Genomic DNA, 16,826 nt, shown 5'->3' with positions numbered 1-16,826 from the left:
CTGCTCTGGGGCTGGCTTCTGGTGATCTTTGGTCCTGGGCTCCTTCCATATGGCAATGCGCACGGTGGCCTCTCCTTCTCTTCCAGTTTCCATCGACCTTCAGCTTCTTGCCCCTCATGGTTTTCTTTCTATTAGTCTGAATTTCACTCCACTTATAAAAGGACTCCAGTAATAGGATCGAGACCCATCCTGATTGAGGCGGAACTTAATTGAAGTAACCCCACAAAAAAGTCTTATTTATAATAGGTTCCCACCCAAAGGAATGGATTAAGTCCAAGAACATGCTTTTCTGGGATGTATTTAGTTCCACAGCACCACAGCTAGGTAATGCTGGGACACGATAGCAAAGCTTTGTTTCTGGTTCACAGTACATACATCCATTATAGACTGTTAAGGGTGTCTGCTCATTATGGTCACTCAAGGACACAGGCTGATGGGAGCAACCATCACTGCATTTCCATGCTTGTAGGGGTGCTCAGGAGGGCATCACACTAATTATTTCTGCTTAAAGCCCATTACCAGAACTAGTCACACGGCCACACCAAAACGCTAGGCTGTGCAATCCTACCATTTTCCGGGGCTGGAAATGTTTGGTGATCAGGACACATGTCTACCATTCTTTATACTCTGGCTAATAAAAATAAGCTTCCGCTACAAGTTAGAGACAGTGCTGCCCCACATAAATAAATACATAGCTAATAAAAGCTAATAAAAATCCTAGTGACATCAATGTTCTCAGAATCACTGAAGAAAGTTGCTTAATCTGTATGTGTGATAGGCCAGTTTAATTTCACACAAGTAGTAAAGTGGTAGAACACTTTATAGGGCCAAGGGGGAAAAAAAAGGCAGATTGGGGAAGAAGGCTCTACAACCATCTCTCTTAACTTTTGCTATGCTATCCAACAGTCATACAGTCTATATAACCAGGATATATGTAAAGCAAAACACTACCATATGCCTTAAAAAGTTAGATTATGATTAAATTTTCTCTTCTTGCTTTTCCCACATTTTAGTGAACTACCTCTGAGTTCAATATAATTTTACTTGGATCACAATTCCCTTTACCACCTGTGCTATTTCAAAAGTTTCCTGTGTGTCTTTCATACAATCCCAGTGAACACTGATATGAAAACATCTTCATCAAAAAATGAGCTCCCTTTGTACACATCAACACCACGGACAAAAATAAATAAATCTATCTTTTCAAAAGAAAGGACATATCTGCAGCATTTAAATATTATATCATATCTAATACTTTTAAAAAAAAGTATTTTCAAAGCTAATTCCATTTCTATTTTTCTACTTTAGTTATATAGGGAAAATTATTTCCATCAAGAAGAATGTGACTTTATGAAAATACACCTTTTAAAAACATGTGTGGGCTGTTCTTGGCAGTTAAGCACCTGATTTGCAGGGAGTGTGGGAACATTGAAACTTTCAGCTTCTTTATTTTCTCCCCCTTGTTCCAAGACCCAGTATCAAACTCGAGCAAGCAGACACACTTCATGGGAACCCTCAAAGTAAGATTTCCTCTTCTCTGTGAGTGCAAAGCTGGAGGATTATTTCTGGTGGCTTTTAGGCTACCATTAGTAGTTGCCAATCCCCAATTCCTGGTCCCCCTCTGTGGAGACTCTGATTCAGTGGGTTTTGTTTAGTCATGGGCATTTAAAGAAAAAAAAACAAAAAAACTTTTATTTTGAACTACTTTCAAACTTACAGGAGTCACAAAATAATACAAACCCATATGGAGAATTCCAACACACCCCTACTTGTACCCCAGATCCACCACTTTCAGTATTTTTCCATATTTGCCATATCTATTAATCTATGTACCAACCCACTTTCTGAACCCTTGCATGTAGATCGCACGTATCATGCTCCTTGAACATGCAATATTACCATGTACATTTCCTAAGAACAAGGACTTTCACCCTTATAATCATTTCAAGCACACTTAGCTATCAAGTTCAAGGAATTTAACATTGATATAAAGTTTATAGCCTATATTCCAACTTTCTCATGTCCCAACAATATCCCTTTCCTCCTCCCTAGCAAGATTCCACCAAGGATCATGTATTGCATTTAATTGTCATTGTCTCTTTGGTTGCTTGTTTTTGTTTTGTTTTTAACTGTAGGAACATATATACAACATAAACTTTCCCACCTCAACCACTCCCAAGGCCATTCACTGGGATTAATCACAGTCACAATGTTGCAATACCCTTACCACCTTCCCTCACTAAAATTTTCACATCTCCCCAAACAGCAACCCTATACCCATTAAGCGCTAACTCCTCATTCTCCCTGCCCCCTGCCCCTGGAGAACTGTACTCTAAATTCTGTCTCTATGAGCCTGCATATTCTCAGATGTTTTCTTTGTAGTTACCATGGAGCTTAAATGTAACATCCTAAATCTGTAACAATTTCTTTTGCTTTGATGCCAACTTAACTTCAATAGTATACACAAAATTATGTTCCTATACACCTCCATCTCCCCACCTTTATGCATTTGTCAGATTATGTATTTATACATTATGAGTCAAAATCAGTGATTTCTCATTACAGTTCATGCATTTTACCCGTAGCGAGTAAAAAGTAGAGTTATAAATCCAAAGTACAATAGTCCTGGCATTTATAATATACCCATGTCATGACCATTATTGGAGATCTGTATTTCTTCATGAGGCTTTGATTTATTATCTATTGCCTTTTTCTTTCAACCTGCAGAACTCTCTTTAGCATCACTTGAAGGCTCAGTCCAGTAGTAACAAACTCCCTCAGCTCTTATTTATCTGGAAGAGCTTTAATCTCTCCCTCACTTTCGAATGAGTTACTGGATATAGAATTCTTCCTTCTGTTTCTCAGACTGGATGATTTCAATCATCTTATCTTCAAGTTCTTTGATTTGTCAGTTCCAGTCTGCTGTTGAACCCCTCCAGGGAATTTAAAATTTCTGTTAACGTGCTCTTCAGCAATGTGTGGTTCCTTTTTAATTTCCATCTCTCTATTGATAATCTCTTTGCATTCTTCTATTGTTTTTATTTCCTTTAGTTTTTTGTCCATGCTTTCCTTTGGTACAAAGCACATTTAGGACCATAAGTCTCTGTCTGGTATGTTCCAGGACTGGTCTTCCTTACTGGTGGTTTCTAATGCTTTAATCCTTTTTTTTTTTTTCACGGGCAGGCACCAGGAATCAACCCTGGGTCTCTGGCAAGGCAGGTGAGAACTCTGCCTGCTGAGCCACTGTGGCAGTGCCTAATGCTTTAATCTTGATTTAATTGTGACATTCAGCAAAGTGTGAGAACAAATGGCTGATACTACTCTCAAAACTATAGCTAGCTAGCCCTAATTATAAAGAACATTAAACCTTAAGAAAAGTGAAGAAAAAAAGAGAGCAGAAACATTAAAATTTGAGGGCTTTGCCATATATGCCATTTTATTAATAACTCCTAATTTAAAAGATAATGACTTTGAAGGAAAATGATGCTGAGAAAAGCACACATACAACTTGTAAACGGTTGTCAGAGATACACTTGATTCAGAACTCAGGAAAACAGTACCAAGCTAGGTAAAAAGCTTATTGACTTATTTCTATTTGAAATCCCCAACCTCTATATAAAAGGCTAGTAAAATCACAGTATAAATCAAGTTTCCTTAGTTATTTTCAAAAGAAATTATCAACATAAAATATTACCAAAACGATCAGAGATTTCTATGGCTTATGAATATTTATACATTGCAAGGTCCATCAAAAGAAACTAAAGAAAATCAACACAATTGCTCAGCATTAGATTACTTTTATTTTCTAAGATATGCAAAACAAAAAACATCTTTATTAATAGCATTCTTTCCTCTTCAAAGTATTAGGGGACATATGTAAAATTAATATTCAGTAATAAGAGATATATCACTCCAAAACACTGATTCAATCAGGTCTAATCATACTGTAATTCATTGTTACTTTTGTATCTGGGTCTAAAAACCTAAGATACTCTAAAAATTTAAGTATCTAAATTTGAATATAGATGATTTCTTTGGCTTTAATATATCACTGTGGAAAATAAATCCCCAAAGAAACAACTTCTTGAAACATCAATCAGAAATACAAATATCACTTAGAATTTAAATATATACAATATATACTTATTCATTTTTAGGGGATATACAACAGCATAAACAAAAATAGATAATATGTAAATTTCAGGTACGTAAGGTGAAAATGACACCAGCATACATTTATTTTCGTGCTTATCTTAAACAAGGAATTCAGAATATATAAGCTGTACTATATGATGACAGTAACCTTTTCAGTCTTGATTCTTTTTTAAATAAAGATGCTGACAAAGATGGATTAGATGCAGTGTACTTTTTCCTCAGTTGGTTGATTTTTTAGAGAATTATAAACCATGAAACTAAAATGAGTAAATGTTTCAAGTTTATTACAGGCAGCACCTGAGGCCAAGAAACAAGAAAGTTGTTTGGTTAAATATAGGATATACATATTTACAACCAACAGTATTACTGTAAATTTGTCTAGATGTGGGTTCCTGAGTACCTTATATCCATGTATACACAAAGTATAGGCACAAACTATGCCAGGGTCTCCCTCCTTAGTAGTAGTAGCTAATCGTTCATGAGAGGAAAGGAAGACATAGTGGATAAGCCATGTCTATGAGCTTCAAAAAATTGTCTGATTTTTCTGCTCTACACATGCTATGGCTGTTATCATTATTTTATTCTGTTGTTGAATCGTTTCCTTAGCAAAACAAACAAAAAATAAAAAATACCCTTTTAGGCACATGCTGAAAACTGTATGTCTCTAGACACGATGGTGTTTCCGTCATTCATGCACTGCTCACCCTGTGCTCTCCTTCTCCACTGTCCCAGAAGAGAGAACAATCCCTGCTTTGTCAGGTGCTCCCCTTCTAACCAAGCTCACCTCACTGCAGGGGTTTCCCGCTGCCCCGCCTAACAACGTCATGAGTGGGTTTCTTCCTTTGCTCAAACACCAGGGGTGGGGCAGGGGTGTTACCCTCCTACTGTCACTACTTTAAATCAGGAACTAGTCAAATTTAAATTCATTTACCAATTACATAATTATCACTTTACATCACGTAATTTCCAACTTTGAGCCTCCTAAGGTTTATTTCTTAAGAGGTAATCAATAAACCTGCCTTATTTTATACATAAAGCCTCTTTCCATCATAACTTATATTGACTTTTTTATCTTGATACTTAGAAAAAATAAGGAATTCCTCAAACAAGGTTCTTAAATACACAACTGTGGGAAGAAAAAGATCAAAGAACAATAACAAGCAGTCTAACCTAACAAGCCATATTGATCAGTAGATCAGTAAGCTGTGTATGTCCCCATCTGAAAATTCACTAATGAGAAACAGCAGTGGCTGATTGTGAAATGCTTTGAAACTGCAATAGGCTCACACAGAAAGTAAATGAAACAAAGGACATGCCCAAAACACAGTGCAAAAATAATTCCACTAATTTCTTTAGTTTAGTCATTAGTAATACACCATGTACCTTGGAACTCCAAAATGACCTAAACGGCTGAGACATTCAAATAAGAAGGAAAAGTAGGGAAGACAATTTATCTCTATCCACTTCTAATAAAATAATCTGAATAAACTGAAGAGCCCACTTCAACATGTACTGGAGCTGAAGCTAAATCTTGCCTAGGACAGAAGTTTTGAAACAGAAGAACTAGTAGCTGAAGACTAGATCAGAACTAGTCTCTCAACCAGGGGGGACTTATGGTTTATTTTTAACACTTCGTGGGTCTCGACATACCACCAACAAACATTTACCAGTGCCTATTCTATATAGTCTCTTTTTCTACTGAGCACATTACACTATTCACACATGTACATTTTTATCAACATTTGCAAATTCACACAAATACAAATTCCAAATGTAACTTACCATAGCTTCCATTGACATTCGCACATATAACAGCCCCAAAGAAGTTTGGAAAATACTTCTGAATTCTTGAAATCACTTTTTGGCAAGCAATGGTTGGATCTTCTGTTCTCATATATTCTACAGCTTGGTAGCTGATTTAAAGAGGTGAAACTTTAGTATCACAGAATAAACACTAACTCCAAATTGGAGTATTTTAAGCTGGAAATTTAAAACCACCAAAACTGTCACATCTGACAGAATTCATAATGAATAGGAATTGGAAACTTCTGTTAAAGCATCAACAACAAAGCACGTAAAGCTGGATAAAATGTCTATCTTTTCAGCTGATCTACCCATTAATTTTAGATAAGAAAGACTATTATTTCTGGACTTGGCTGAATAACAGTCACTTAGTTTATTACAGCCAGAAGTCATAAAGCATGGAGGTTATAGTTAAATGAGAAAAAGACTTACAATCAAAGAGGAAAACACTATGCATGTGCAAAATATCCAGCTGTAATGGTTACTTTTCAGTAATTAATTGTACACTGTGGCTACATTTTCTACTTTTATCATCAATTATCACAGTTCCTTTACTCAGTGACCTTACATAAATTATTTAAATAGATCTTAAGTTCTCTCATCTGTAAAGTAGGATGAGGAATACTATTCTATTTCAGAAGGACTGTGATTACTTAATTTGAATGATTATCATCATCAAAATGATAGGTAAAACATTTTTATGCAAGCAGTTTCCAGAATGCTCCTGTGCATATAAATTTTGTACGTAGCACAAAAATTATTTTCCAGCTTGACAGAGAGAGTATCTTCTTTAAAGATCTCTAAAATTCATGCACATATGAAGTCACACCTTGGGAGAAAGCGCATCAGTATGTCACCATCGCCAGTGGCTGCAGCTGCTCCCACAGTATCATCAGCATACGCCCCCGCTCCAGGTATTGGTGAATCTCCTATACGACTTTGAGGACAGCACATTAATTTAGGGTACAAAATCAAGTGTAATAATGAAATTGTTTTATGAGCTGCTTCAATAATGGAAGATACTTCCACTTAACCACTGACTGTTTTCAAAGAAATGCTTCACCAGCAAGAGAAGAGGTTTTCATTCATTTTTCAACTTAGGTTTTCTAAAACTGTATTTATCATATAAGAATTTAAGAATTTGATACCAGCCAGTTATATACCAAGACGGTATAGATTTACTGTGACTATTCTACTACAGTATCATCTAATTTCTGGATTATCTCAACAGTCTTAAAATTGGCTTCCCTCTTTCACAATCTGAATCTCTGCTTGCTATCTAACATGCCAACCAGTATCAAAGTTTTTCCTTGTAATAAACCTTCATTTCTACTACTTTCAAAATTAAAATCCAGAACTCCTTAAAATAACTTAAGACTCCTTGAAACCTGCCTCTAACTCCCACTGCAGTCCAATCCTGTATGACATCTTCCCCCACACCTCCAACCCAAGTTTCTTTTCCAGCCAAATTAAGCACTAACCTTGAAGCGTGCTCTTTTGAATGTGCTAGGGCCCTTTGCCTGGACATTCCCCTTTACCTCCCATTGGCTTGGGGCTCAGTTAAACACATAACTGCTAATTTCCCTAAGCTCTAAAGCATCGGCTATAAGTCCCTCCCCTTTGGCATTTAGCGGGTACTGGTATATTTTCTTCCATATTTACTCATCTCAACTGTGAGGCTGGAAGAGTGTTCTGCATTTCCATCTTCCCAGAGCATCTAGCACATATTATTGCATGCTTAACACTCAACATATATTTGAGAGATCTGTTCTTCTGGAAACACTAACCCATGTATTTTGAATTTTATACCATTTGTAGATGTACCAGCAGCAGTATGTCCTGTCTTATGGATTACAACCATGCCTAGAAGTTAAAAACACATACACAAACAAAAAACAAAAGAAAAAAGTCATTGTGGGTACTAACTTTAAAATTACCTCAAATATAACCAATCAAGCAGTTGGTAACACAAATTTTCAGTAATTTCATGTAGAAGAGAATAGGAAACTTGGAAATACTGAACTACCCCAGTAGTATAATTTGTGCATTTTAATGATCTGGTTTCATGGTTTTAACATCATTTAGTAGCTATACCATATCCTCACCTCTTCAAATTGCTCATTTTTAATACCTTTCTATCTAAGGGTAGTTCCAAAGAAAATGACTGACACAGACTAAGAGAAATTTTCAATGTTACAGCTTGGAAAAAATTATTAAAGATCACTTTAACCTGGCAAATAATATAAAATTATCAAAACTAAACATCAAATAAAGATTTAAAAATCCACATGTGGCTATTCATTGGATTACTGGGGTCATATATGGAATAATTAACCAAATAGTATACAGATGTTAAGAAAAGAATGTATATTTGTAGTCATACTTGGAGCTAAAATAATCAAAGTCAACTTTTGGTACCTGAATGGGGTGAAGAAATTATGAGCCACATGAAGGTGATTAAAATTGGCTAAACTTCGACCATCAAAACGCATAAATGGCAACTTACCAATAGTATCATGACCATAATTATCTCCGGGTTCTTTATAGGTAGGGCTATCGTGCTTTAAGATATCACGTGGTTTGTATGGTCCACAGTATTTTGAAGCATCTGGTATAACATTCTAAAAACAAGATTTAAGTTTTATTTTTAAAAAGGGTATTTTTAGAAACTGACAAGTAGTTTATGAATAATCAGTAAATACTAGCAAGAAACCAAAAGAGATAAGAATTAAAAGCTGAAGATTAGCTAAGTCTTATGTGAACAGATGGACATAATCTTCCAATTATCTATAACAGTCTCAGAATTACATAATATGGGTTACACATCCTACGTTGCATGGATTGGTTCCCTGATTTTTCTCTTTCTAGGCCCCACATTTTCAGTACAATAGTAGATATAAATGCAGATTTTTATTAGCTGCTAATCCTAAAAGTAACTAGGTCGACAACCTGAACTTCAAATTTCAGAATTATTTCATTGGTCAGACTTCTTAGATTTAAAGCAAAATTTGCTTTAAGATTTTTTTTTTAATCGGAGCAGACTTATGTGAACATGTTCTAAGCGTTACTCTAAGATTCTTTTATAAGTCCTAAAGGTTCTAGAAAACAAGCCAAATTCATAACTTTAGGTTGTATATATAGACTGACATTAAGGCAAGAAACCTATATGCTATGGAGATTAGTAAATTAGGTATCTCTCTTAACCCAGTTTTATGAAGGGCCTATTTCAAGTGCTAATCTCAGAAACTCATTGGGTATTCAAAGGTAATCAGGATTTAGGGAAGAAGTAGATAAGAAACTAAGTCATCCCACAGAAGGATGCTGGTTAGAACAGGTAAACTGACTCATGCTAACACTCCATTAATTTAAGAACAAATTATCCCATTAGTAACATCCTAGACAACTAAGAGTATAAACTGTTCAAGTCAAAAAAGGGCAAGATATTGGGCATACATCACAGACACAAAATCTAAAAAACTAATTGTTTTCAAACTTTTGATTTTTCAGTCTTAGAAGCTTTTGTTATAAGGAAATACAACCAGAGCAGCTCTGAATGAGGCAGCCCCTCTTCCCACAGAAGAACCTGCTAGTTTGAAACTACTGCCAGAGACCAGCAGCTTTCCACTCAGGCCATGCATTAGATGCAGCTATGGAGCTTTCAAGAACATCTGTGGCCAGAGATCCAACTTAAATGGCCAGCTCTTTTAATGTGCAGGCAGAATGCTGACCAGTGCCTACACAGCAAATAGGCACTAGTGGACACAGCAGACATCCTACCATTTAACATTCTCAAAGGATTTACTTTTTAAAATGAAATGTGTACACATACCCGCCAATGATTTGGCTGACAATTCCTAGCAAGCCAATCTGAATGAAGAGCTCGAGAAGTATTGGTAGATAAATCCTCATTGGTAAACCCCATACTCTCGGCAAACTTGGTAGCTGGAAGTTGAAAAGAAAAGCAGACACTAATCAAGTATTCTCTTTTAAACAAAGTATATATACACGAGGCACTCTGAGTCGATTCTTAACCCGTGTACAATTTACCCATAGGGGGACACGAAGACTTGGAAAGGCATATTCTCACGTGAACAGTTTTAGGGGAATGTTTCCAGATGTTCAACTTTCATATGTACTTTTTCCTATACATGATCTGCTTGAGACCCCTGCTGTGTGTTATGACACTTCTCCTTTCTGAGCACCCCTCCATGATCTTCCTCCTTCCATTTTACAAAAGAAAAAGCAAGCCGCACAGAATGCTTACTGGTCTGACTAGGATGCGGTGACCAAAGGTGTAAAATGCTTTGAGGCACTAAACAAAGGGTCAAGTGGATTCCAATGAAAGGTAGCAATTACTTTTGCTTGTCAGGTAGCTTCCAATTCTGTATTTTCAAAAAATTGACTACTGGAGTTGTCAGCTCATAGATCATTAAAAATAATTTTTTCATAGCTCACTATATAGCATGGATAGAGTTCAAATAATTAAGTGACCCTGGCATAGGAAAACTTCTTCCATTCCCATCTTTTTATGTTAGTAATACTCTTGGGTTTTATCCCTATAAAAAATGTAATAAAAAGAAAATTGATGTTGTATCTTGCTTTGGTCTAGTCATTATTCATCTACAGATAATAAACTATTTTTTAAAAATTCTATTTTAAAGATGAAGAAAGTGAATATTTAGCAAAATGGCTGGAATTTGAACTTAGATCTGCTTTTATCGACTATTTTACACACAGTCTTAATTTTCGCAGTGAATACTATGAATTGATAAAAGACTAGATAAATCCACATGATAGTTAAAATATACCTGACTCTCCTGCTAAAAGTGTATGTGTTGTATGGTCCAGTACTTTTCGTGCCACACCAATAGCGTTTTTAATTCGTCTAAGATCTCCTACTGCTCCTACATCCATAGTAGTGCTGCAAGGAAAAAACAATATGGAGTAAAATTTATTAAAGTATTTTCATAGGTTCATAGATAAAGATATTACTTTCGTCCAAGCAATAGTGTATTACAGGAAAAGCTCCACTGTCTTTGACACAGAATTGACAACACATTCCATGAAGTTCATATAAATTTCCCACAACCAGACAAAACTAAAAGAACAGAAGAATCAATTTACCATATACCTCAACAGCACGAAAATTCTCAGTTTCTCCTGGCTTGTTTTAAATATTGCTTTTGAAAAGGGACTTAAGGCTTTATTTAATTCAGGCAAACCACAGCATTTGAGTACTGTAGGTAAATGATGGTCTAAAAGGTCAAGGGGTCTCCCTGTTGTAAGGAGACTATCTACTTCCATGTGATACTTCTGTTGTTGTTACTATCATTATTATTATTATTACTGAGAAGGAAACACCTGGTCTTTGGAAAGGCCAAGTAAACTTAGGGGTTTGCTCCATGACAAAACTCACTCATTCTTCCATCTCGTTTTTACTAGGAAAATATCGTTATAGATGTTATAAATGTAAGATGAATGTTATATGATGTTATAAATGAAGTCAAGTGAAGGCGCAGAGATCAATAGATCCTAAAGAGCATTCTTACCCATCCATGATCATGGCATCCAGCGTGGTTTCTCCAAATTCATCGGGGCTTCCTCCAAAGCCTACAGTGCCATCACACTGCTCTCTCTCGCACACAGCACAGCCGTTCTCAACTGCATCCACGGCAGAACCTCCAGATGCTAATGTCCTCCACGCTGTTAATCAAAACCCAATAATTAACATTTAGAGATATGTTTTTGAATGCCAAATCCAACAAATCAGAAATGTTTTGAGAACTCACATTCTTTTGTTTTCAGGTTTGCTCTAAGTTAAACTGAACTTTTGACAAATTAGTTTATCAAATGCAATAAAAGAGTCAGAGTGCTACAGACAACTATTTACCATTAAGCATTCAAAGACTGTTTACTGATGTAAACTCAGGGCCTTTTCACTTATTAATACTTGTTTCTTCTGAGTATGTGATAAAATAAATAAATACCCCCTGCTTCAATTCTAAAAGGTACAAGTGAAATTACTAAAAGGCGGGTAAATTTAAAATCCATCATCTTATAAGTTTCTTCTACAAGATTACATCAATTTACCATATACCCTAACAGCAATAAAATACATACATAACTAATACTTTTGAGGGAATATCTATCATAGCAAATCTAAATAATACTGTAACAACATATAATTACTATGTGGGCTTCATATGGATTAACTCATTTAATTGTCACAATAGCTCTTGAGGTAAGCACTGCACTATTACTATTCTCATTTTAAGAAATAATTGAGACCCAGTGAGCTTATTAACTTATCCAAGGTCACATAGCTGGTATGTGGCAGAGCCACAATTCAAAAGTAACTATCTTGGCTCCAAAAGCCACATGCTCAGCACTACATTATGCTGCTTCTGGGGAGCATGGGACATCCGGGGAAAAAAGGTTTTTTGGTGGACAATTTCTCTCCCATTCCTTGGAGGATGGGTCCCACTGTAATTAAAGATTTTAAGCATCATTCCTGGACCTTAAGGTTTAAAAGTTCCATGTGAAAAGTTCTGTTTTTGTATGTGCAATTTACTCAGAACTGTCCCCTACCTGGGCTGCTGAACTTACTTTCCTCTCTCATCATTACTGGGAATTTCTTCCTCACGTTTCATTTTCTTTGAATCATATACACTGCTAATATACAAACTTAGCTCCACCAAGGTCTAAAGGCAATTCTGACAAAGAAAAGTAATGTATTAGCAGCATCAGATGATGGGATTTGAAGTTATTTTTGTGGCTGAAGAGCTGAAAGCCAATAAAACAAACAAGCACAGAACACAGGCATCTAGCTCAGACTGGGCGTGAGGGTAGTAAGTCAGGGAAGGCTTTCTGGAAGAGATGATGCCTTAGATTAGTGGTTTTCAGTCCTGGTTGCAAATCTGAATCGCTGGGAGAGCTTTAAAAAATACAGATGTCTGGTTCCAGCACTTAAATAAAAATCTCAGGATAAATAATACTCTATTGTAAACTATGAACTACAGTTATGGACTAGTATATAATTTTAATAGTATGCCATCCATTTAAACAAAAGAACTACAGCAATACAAATGTGAATAATAGAACTATGCGTGTGGGGGGGGGTACTGAAACTCTACTTTCTACATGATTTTTCTGCAAAGCTATAACTGTTTTAACAAAAATAAATAAATCTAATTAGTCAGTATAGAAGTGTTCACTGTAAAATTCTCTCAACTCTTCTGTATGTCTGACAACAGGCATAAAAAACGGGATGGAAATTTAATAAAACAAACAAAACAAAAATCTCAGGAGGCAGGGTGCAGGCCTGGCTAATTCTGAAATCCTCTGCAAGTCATTTTAATTTGCAGCCAACGTTGGAACTTATGGTTTAGCTAATTTTAAAATCAAATAAGTTACGCAGGTAAGGAAAGCTGGAAGAGCATGTCAGCATGTGGAGAAAAGCACAACCCTGAGAAAGAATATGCTATGCTGGGGAAAGCGGTAGTGGTCTCCATGCTGGCATGCAGGGTGCTGGGGAGATGTGACGGGTCAGGAAGGAGAAGTGGAGAGGCCGAATAGAGCCCGGGAAAAGAATGGGTGCCAGGCAGAAGACAGCGCAGACGCCACTTATATTCAAGCAGAAAGGTCAGAACTGCTTTAGGTCAGGAGCCCGGTGGAAAATGCACTGGCGCGGGGGCCTGAACAGAAGGGTAAACCTAAGCAACGAGGGCGGCGGCGGCGGGGAAGACGGAGTAGGGACTCAGCTGCACGAGACGCAGGAGCGGCCGCAGAGCCTGCAAGGAGACTGCGGAAGGCCTGGCCCGGGTGCGCCGCTGTTCTCTCCCCCCACCAGCGAACCCTCGCGGCGCGGCCACCCGCCCCCGGCCGCCAGCATCGCCCCTGCCGCCTCCCTGCACCTGCTGCGGTTGCATTCTTAAAAGGCCAAGTGTTGAGGACCAGGGGCAGAGGGCTGAGGCCGCGCACGAAGGCTGGGCCGAGCAGGAGCAGCCCGAAGACCCGCAGCAGAGGCCTCGACGTCGGCGCCATGGCTGGGCGCTGGGAGGCGCGGCCCCGGGAAGGGGCGAGGGGGACGCGCACGCCGCGCTCCCCTGGCGCCCCGCCCACACCGCGGCCACACCCACTTCCCGGAGGGTCCCGTCGGCCGTATCCCCAACTCTCGCGATACGTGTCCGGAGAGCCCGCGAGAGGCCTGGGGCCTCGGTGCCACTTGCTGGCCTCCTGCGCTGAGTGGCTTCGTGGGGTCAGCCAGAGTTGGTGCTTTCCAAACTGAAGATGTAACGTTAGGGAGCACCCTGCACTGGGTACCGACTGTAGGGGAAGCGTGCTTGCTCACAACCACATTCACTTTAGTTGTCCACCACCTTTTTGTAGGACGTCCTTTCCTCGCAAATCCGTGCGCTGGCAGCAAAGGGGAGACCGTGGAAGCGGAGCCCGGCCCTCTGCTCAGCTCACGGAGGCGCGTCTTCTACGCCCGGGGCGGGCACGCCGCCTCCTTTCCTTTTTGAGTGTTTTCCACCTCCGGAGCCTGGCACCATTAAGTACCAACTAAATGAATGAAAGGATGGATGCAGACTTCCCGGGCTTGGTTCCCGCGGCCCGGCTGCTGGGCGGCTGCACCGCCCGCTTCTGCAGCCGAGGAAACCGGCTGGCAAATCGTTTTAAAGCGCATCTATCAATCACTTCGAGCTTAAAAACACAATGAACTTAGTTATGAGAGTTACAAAATTATGAAAGTTATGAAATTGAATATGCAGTTTAAGCAACATCATCCCGAGCAGGGAAATGATACTGGTTGAGAAGTGTAGCAAGTTCCTCCTTGGGGATTTCGAGAGGGGAGAAGTCGCGGGTGCTGGGGTAATAGGGCAAGTTAATGAATGCCAGGGGAAATTTGAAAAAGAGTAGTAGGCAAGAAAGGAAAACATCCTTTGTCCTCTGAATTAAGGTTCATTAGCAGTTGAGCTGAGCCTTAGTATTTTCTATATGGCCTAAGGAGCCAGGACATTTCTTCAGCGAAAAATTGTGACATACAATGCATGGAAAATTGGTGTCTGCCTGCTGCTCATTTGTATTTCTTTTGGCTGAAGAAGCCTGGACTCTGATACCTCCTCTTAGAGCCACTCTTTTCTCAAAAATTGTCTCTCCCTACTTGAAATCAAAATTTTTATCAGAGAGGTTCACCTCATCTATTGGTTGGAGGAAGACAGAAAGGTTATACTGCAGTGGAAATGCATGTCTTAGGGAAGCTCCATGTGCCAATTTTCTCAAGGTTGTTTGTATTAAAAGTAATGTGCTGCCTTCAAAAGCATGTAACCTAGATGGTGACATTGCAGTATCTTTTAAAATACCCTGTGGTTATCCAGTTTGCCTTAAGTTTCAAGTCATCTGTTGCTATGTCTTAATCAAAGATATTAAATTACTCTGGATTTTTGGACTCCTAGATTAACCATTCGTTGGCTAATGCTTAGAGAATGGTTTGAGTTTTAGGTCTCACAGTCATCTCATGTGACTCTCACTTAGGTTTTCAGTTGGGCCTAAATATAACTGAATTCCTTTTGTTTTATTTTAGGTGAATCTACATGAAAAGGAAATCTGTTAATCAATTAGGCAGTAGATTTTTTTTAAATGACCCACAGTTTTCTTCCCTATTTTTCATTCTTCTAAATAATTAATGATACATAACAACAGAGATATGTAGTGTTACTGATAAAGTAATTGATTATAAATTTTTAATTTAAATTTAGAGTATATTGTGTGGTTGTCTTTAGTAAAATGTTTATATTCTTAAATAAAACTTAGGACCTTCAATCCTGCAGGAGGATTCTGAAGACCTGAATTAAAAAATGTATGCCCACAACACATCACCTGTGGTTAACTCATTTAATCTTCCTGAGTCACAATTTCCTGATCACTAAAATGTAAATATAATAATAGTTTCCTTATTTAGCACTCTAAGTTTTGTAATATGAGGTAAATGTGAGAGGGTTTTTGAGAATAGATTGCTAATTAAATAAAATTTGTTAATTGCCATTTACCAAGCGTCCATTAAATGCTGTCAGGAACACACTATTCCAGAAACAGACAAATTAGCAAAGAGATACAAATTTAAGATTTAAAAATGTTCATAGATACTTATAAGATATTTTAAATACGCACTTAGAATTTCTTTGACTGTCTTAGTGGGAATTAAAAATAGTTTTCTTTCTACTTTGAGCTGCCTAAAATTTGGTTTAAATTTTTATAAAGATGGTCTGCAGCAGGATTGTGAGATTTCTGAATGTCTTTCAAACACTATCCTCAAGTTTTACCAATATGACAGCCTCAAATGGAACCTTAAATGATGTTACAAATAGAGCCTTCCTGTTAGCCGGTACCCCTGCAGGCTCACTCCAATTCCTCTAAACTTCATGGCTTTCAATTTATCAGTCTCAGAAGGATGAAGAGTTGAGTCTCTCCTGATAGCATTTGAAGCTGTGGTTCCACAGAGGATTTAATGCTGTAGTTGCAGGGAGTCTAGGTATTTCAAATCTGAGGCTTAAAAAACTAAGCCATCCCCTCCGGCTTTTGCACTGATGCTGTGAAATCCATTTGAGAAACATGCCCATGTTTTGCTACTTGTTCAAAGCCATAAGCGTGACTCGGCATTGAAATAATAATTTCTTTTTCAGAAACTCCCTATTGAAATATTTCCTAGGTTATCTAAATACAGGCTATTTATTTGATTGGCATTTGCTCTCATCAGATTGGCAAACCATAAGTAATGATTTTTGCTGATATTAGAGAATTATAATACTGTGTTTCTAATTTAAACCTTTTTTTTTTTAAGTATTAATCCAGGAACACTTGAAGTTACT

At 37.9% G+C, this 16,826-nt stretch overlaps 1 protein-coding gene across 2 annotated transcripts; it reads right to left on the bottom strand.

Moving 5' to 3' along the window:
* Window positions 1–3,781: 3,781 nt before the first annotated feature.
* On the bottom strand, window positions 3,782–14,024 carry AGA (aspartylglucosaminidase). 2 transcript variants are annotated; one of them, XM_077144542.1, is made up of 9 exons: window positions 13,872–14,024; window positions 11,508–11,661; window positions 10,767–10,879; window positions 9,788–9,900; window positions 8,465–8,579; window positions 7,746–7,821; window positions 6,788–6,895; window positions 5,938–6,068; window positions 3,782–4,452 (listed from the first exon to the last, which is right to left on the bottom strand). In XM_077144542.1, the coding sequence occupies exons 1-9, from the start codon at window positions 13,999–14,001 to the stop codon at window positions 4,352–4,354; spliced, it is 1,041 nt and encodes a 346-aa protein (XP_077000657.1). In that variant the 5' UTR covers window positions 14,002–14,024; the 3' UTR covers window positions 3,782–4,351. The 2 variants fall into 2 exon arrangements, with proteins under 2 accessions (XP_077000657.1, XP_077000658.1); XM_077144543.1 differs by having other exon boundaries at window positions 6,788–6,887; window positions 7,768–7,821.
* Window positions 14,025–16,826: the final 2,802 nt, after the last annotated feature.

The sequence above is a fragment of the Tamandua tetradactyla genome, chromosome 26 (assembly GCF_023851605.1).
Source record: "Tamandua tetradactyla isolate mTamTet1 chromosome 26, mTamTet1.pri, whole genome shotgun sequence".
NCBI lineage: Eukaryota > Metazoa > Chordata > Mammalia > Pilosa > Myrmecophagidae > Tamandua > Tamandua tetradactyla.
Note: the sequence above shows the minus strand (reverse complement) of the source record. Positions and strands in the feature narration are given on the sequence as shown.

What these genes read in the sequence shown, in the direction of transcription:
- AGA (XM_077144542.1), bottom strand. Translation starts at nt 14,001, where the DNA reads ATGGCGCCGACGTCGAGGCCTCTGCTGCGGGTCTTCGGGCTGCTCCTG. An exon ending in CTGATGCGCTTTCTCCCAAG is followed by an intron (nt 6,069 to 6,787) that starts GTGTGACTTCAT and finishes TCTTTAAATCAG; the next exon opens with CTACCAAGCTGTAGAATATA. An exon ending in GAATGTCAATGGAAGCTATG is followed by an intron (nt 4,453 to 5,937) that starts GTAAGTTACATT and finishes TCTTGGCCTCAG; the next exon opens with GTGCTGCCTGTAATAAACTT.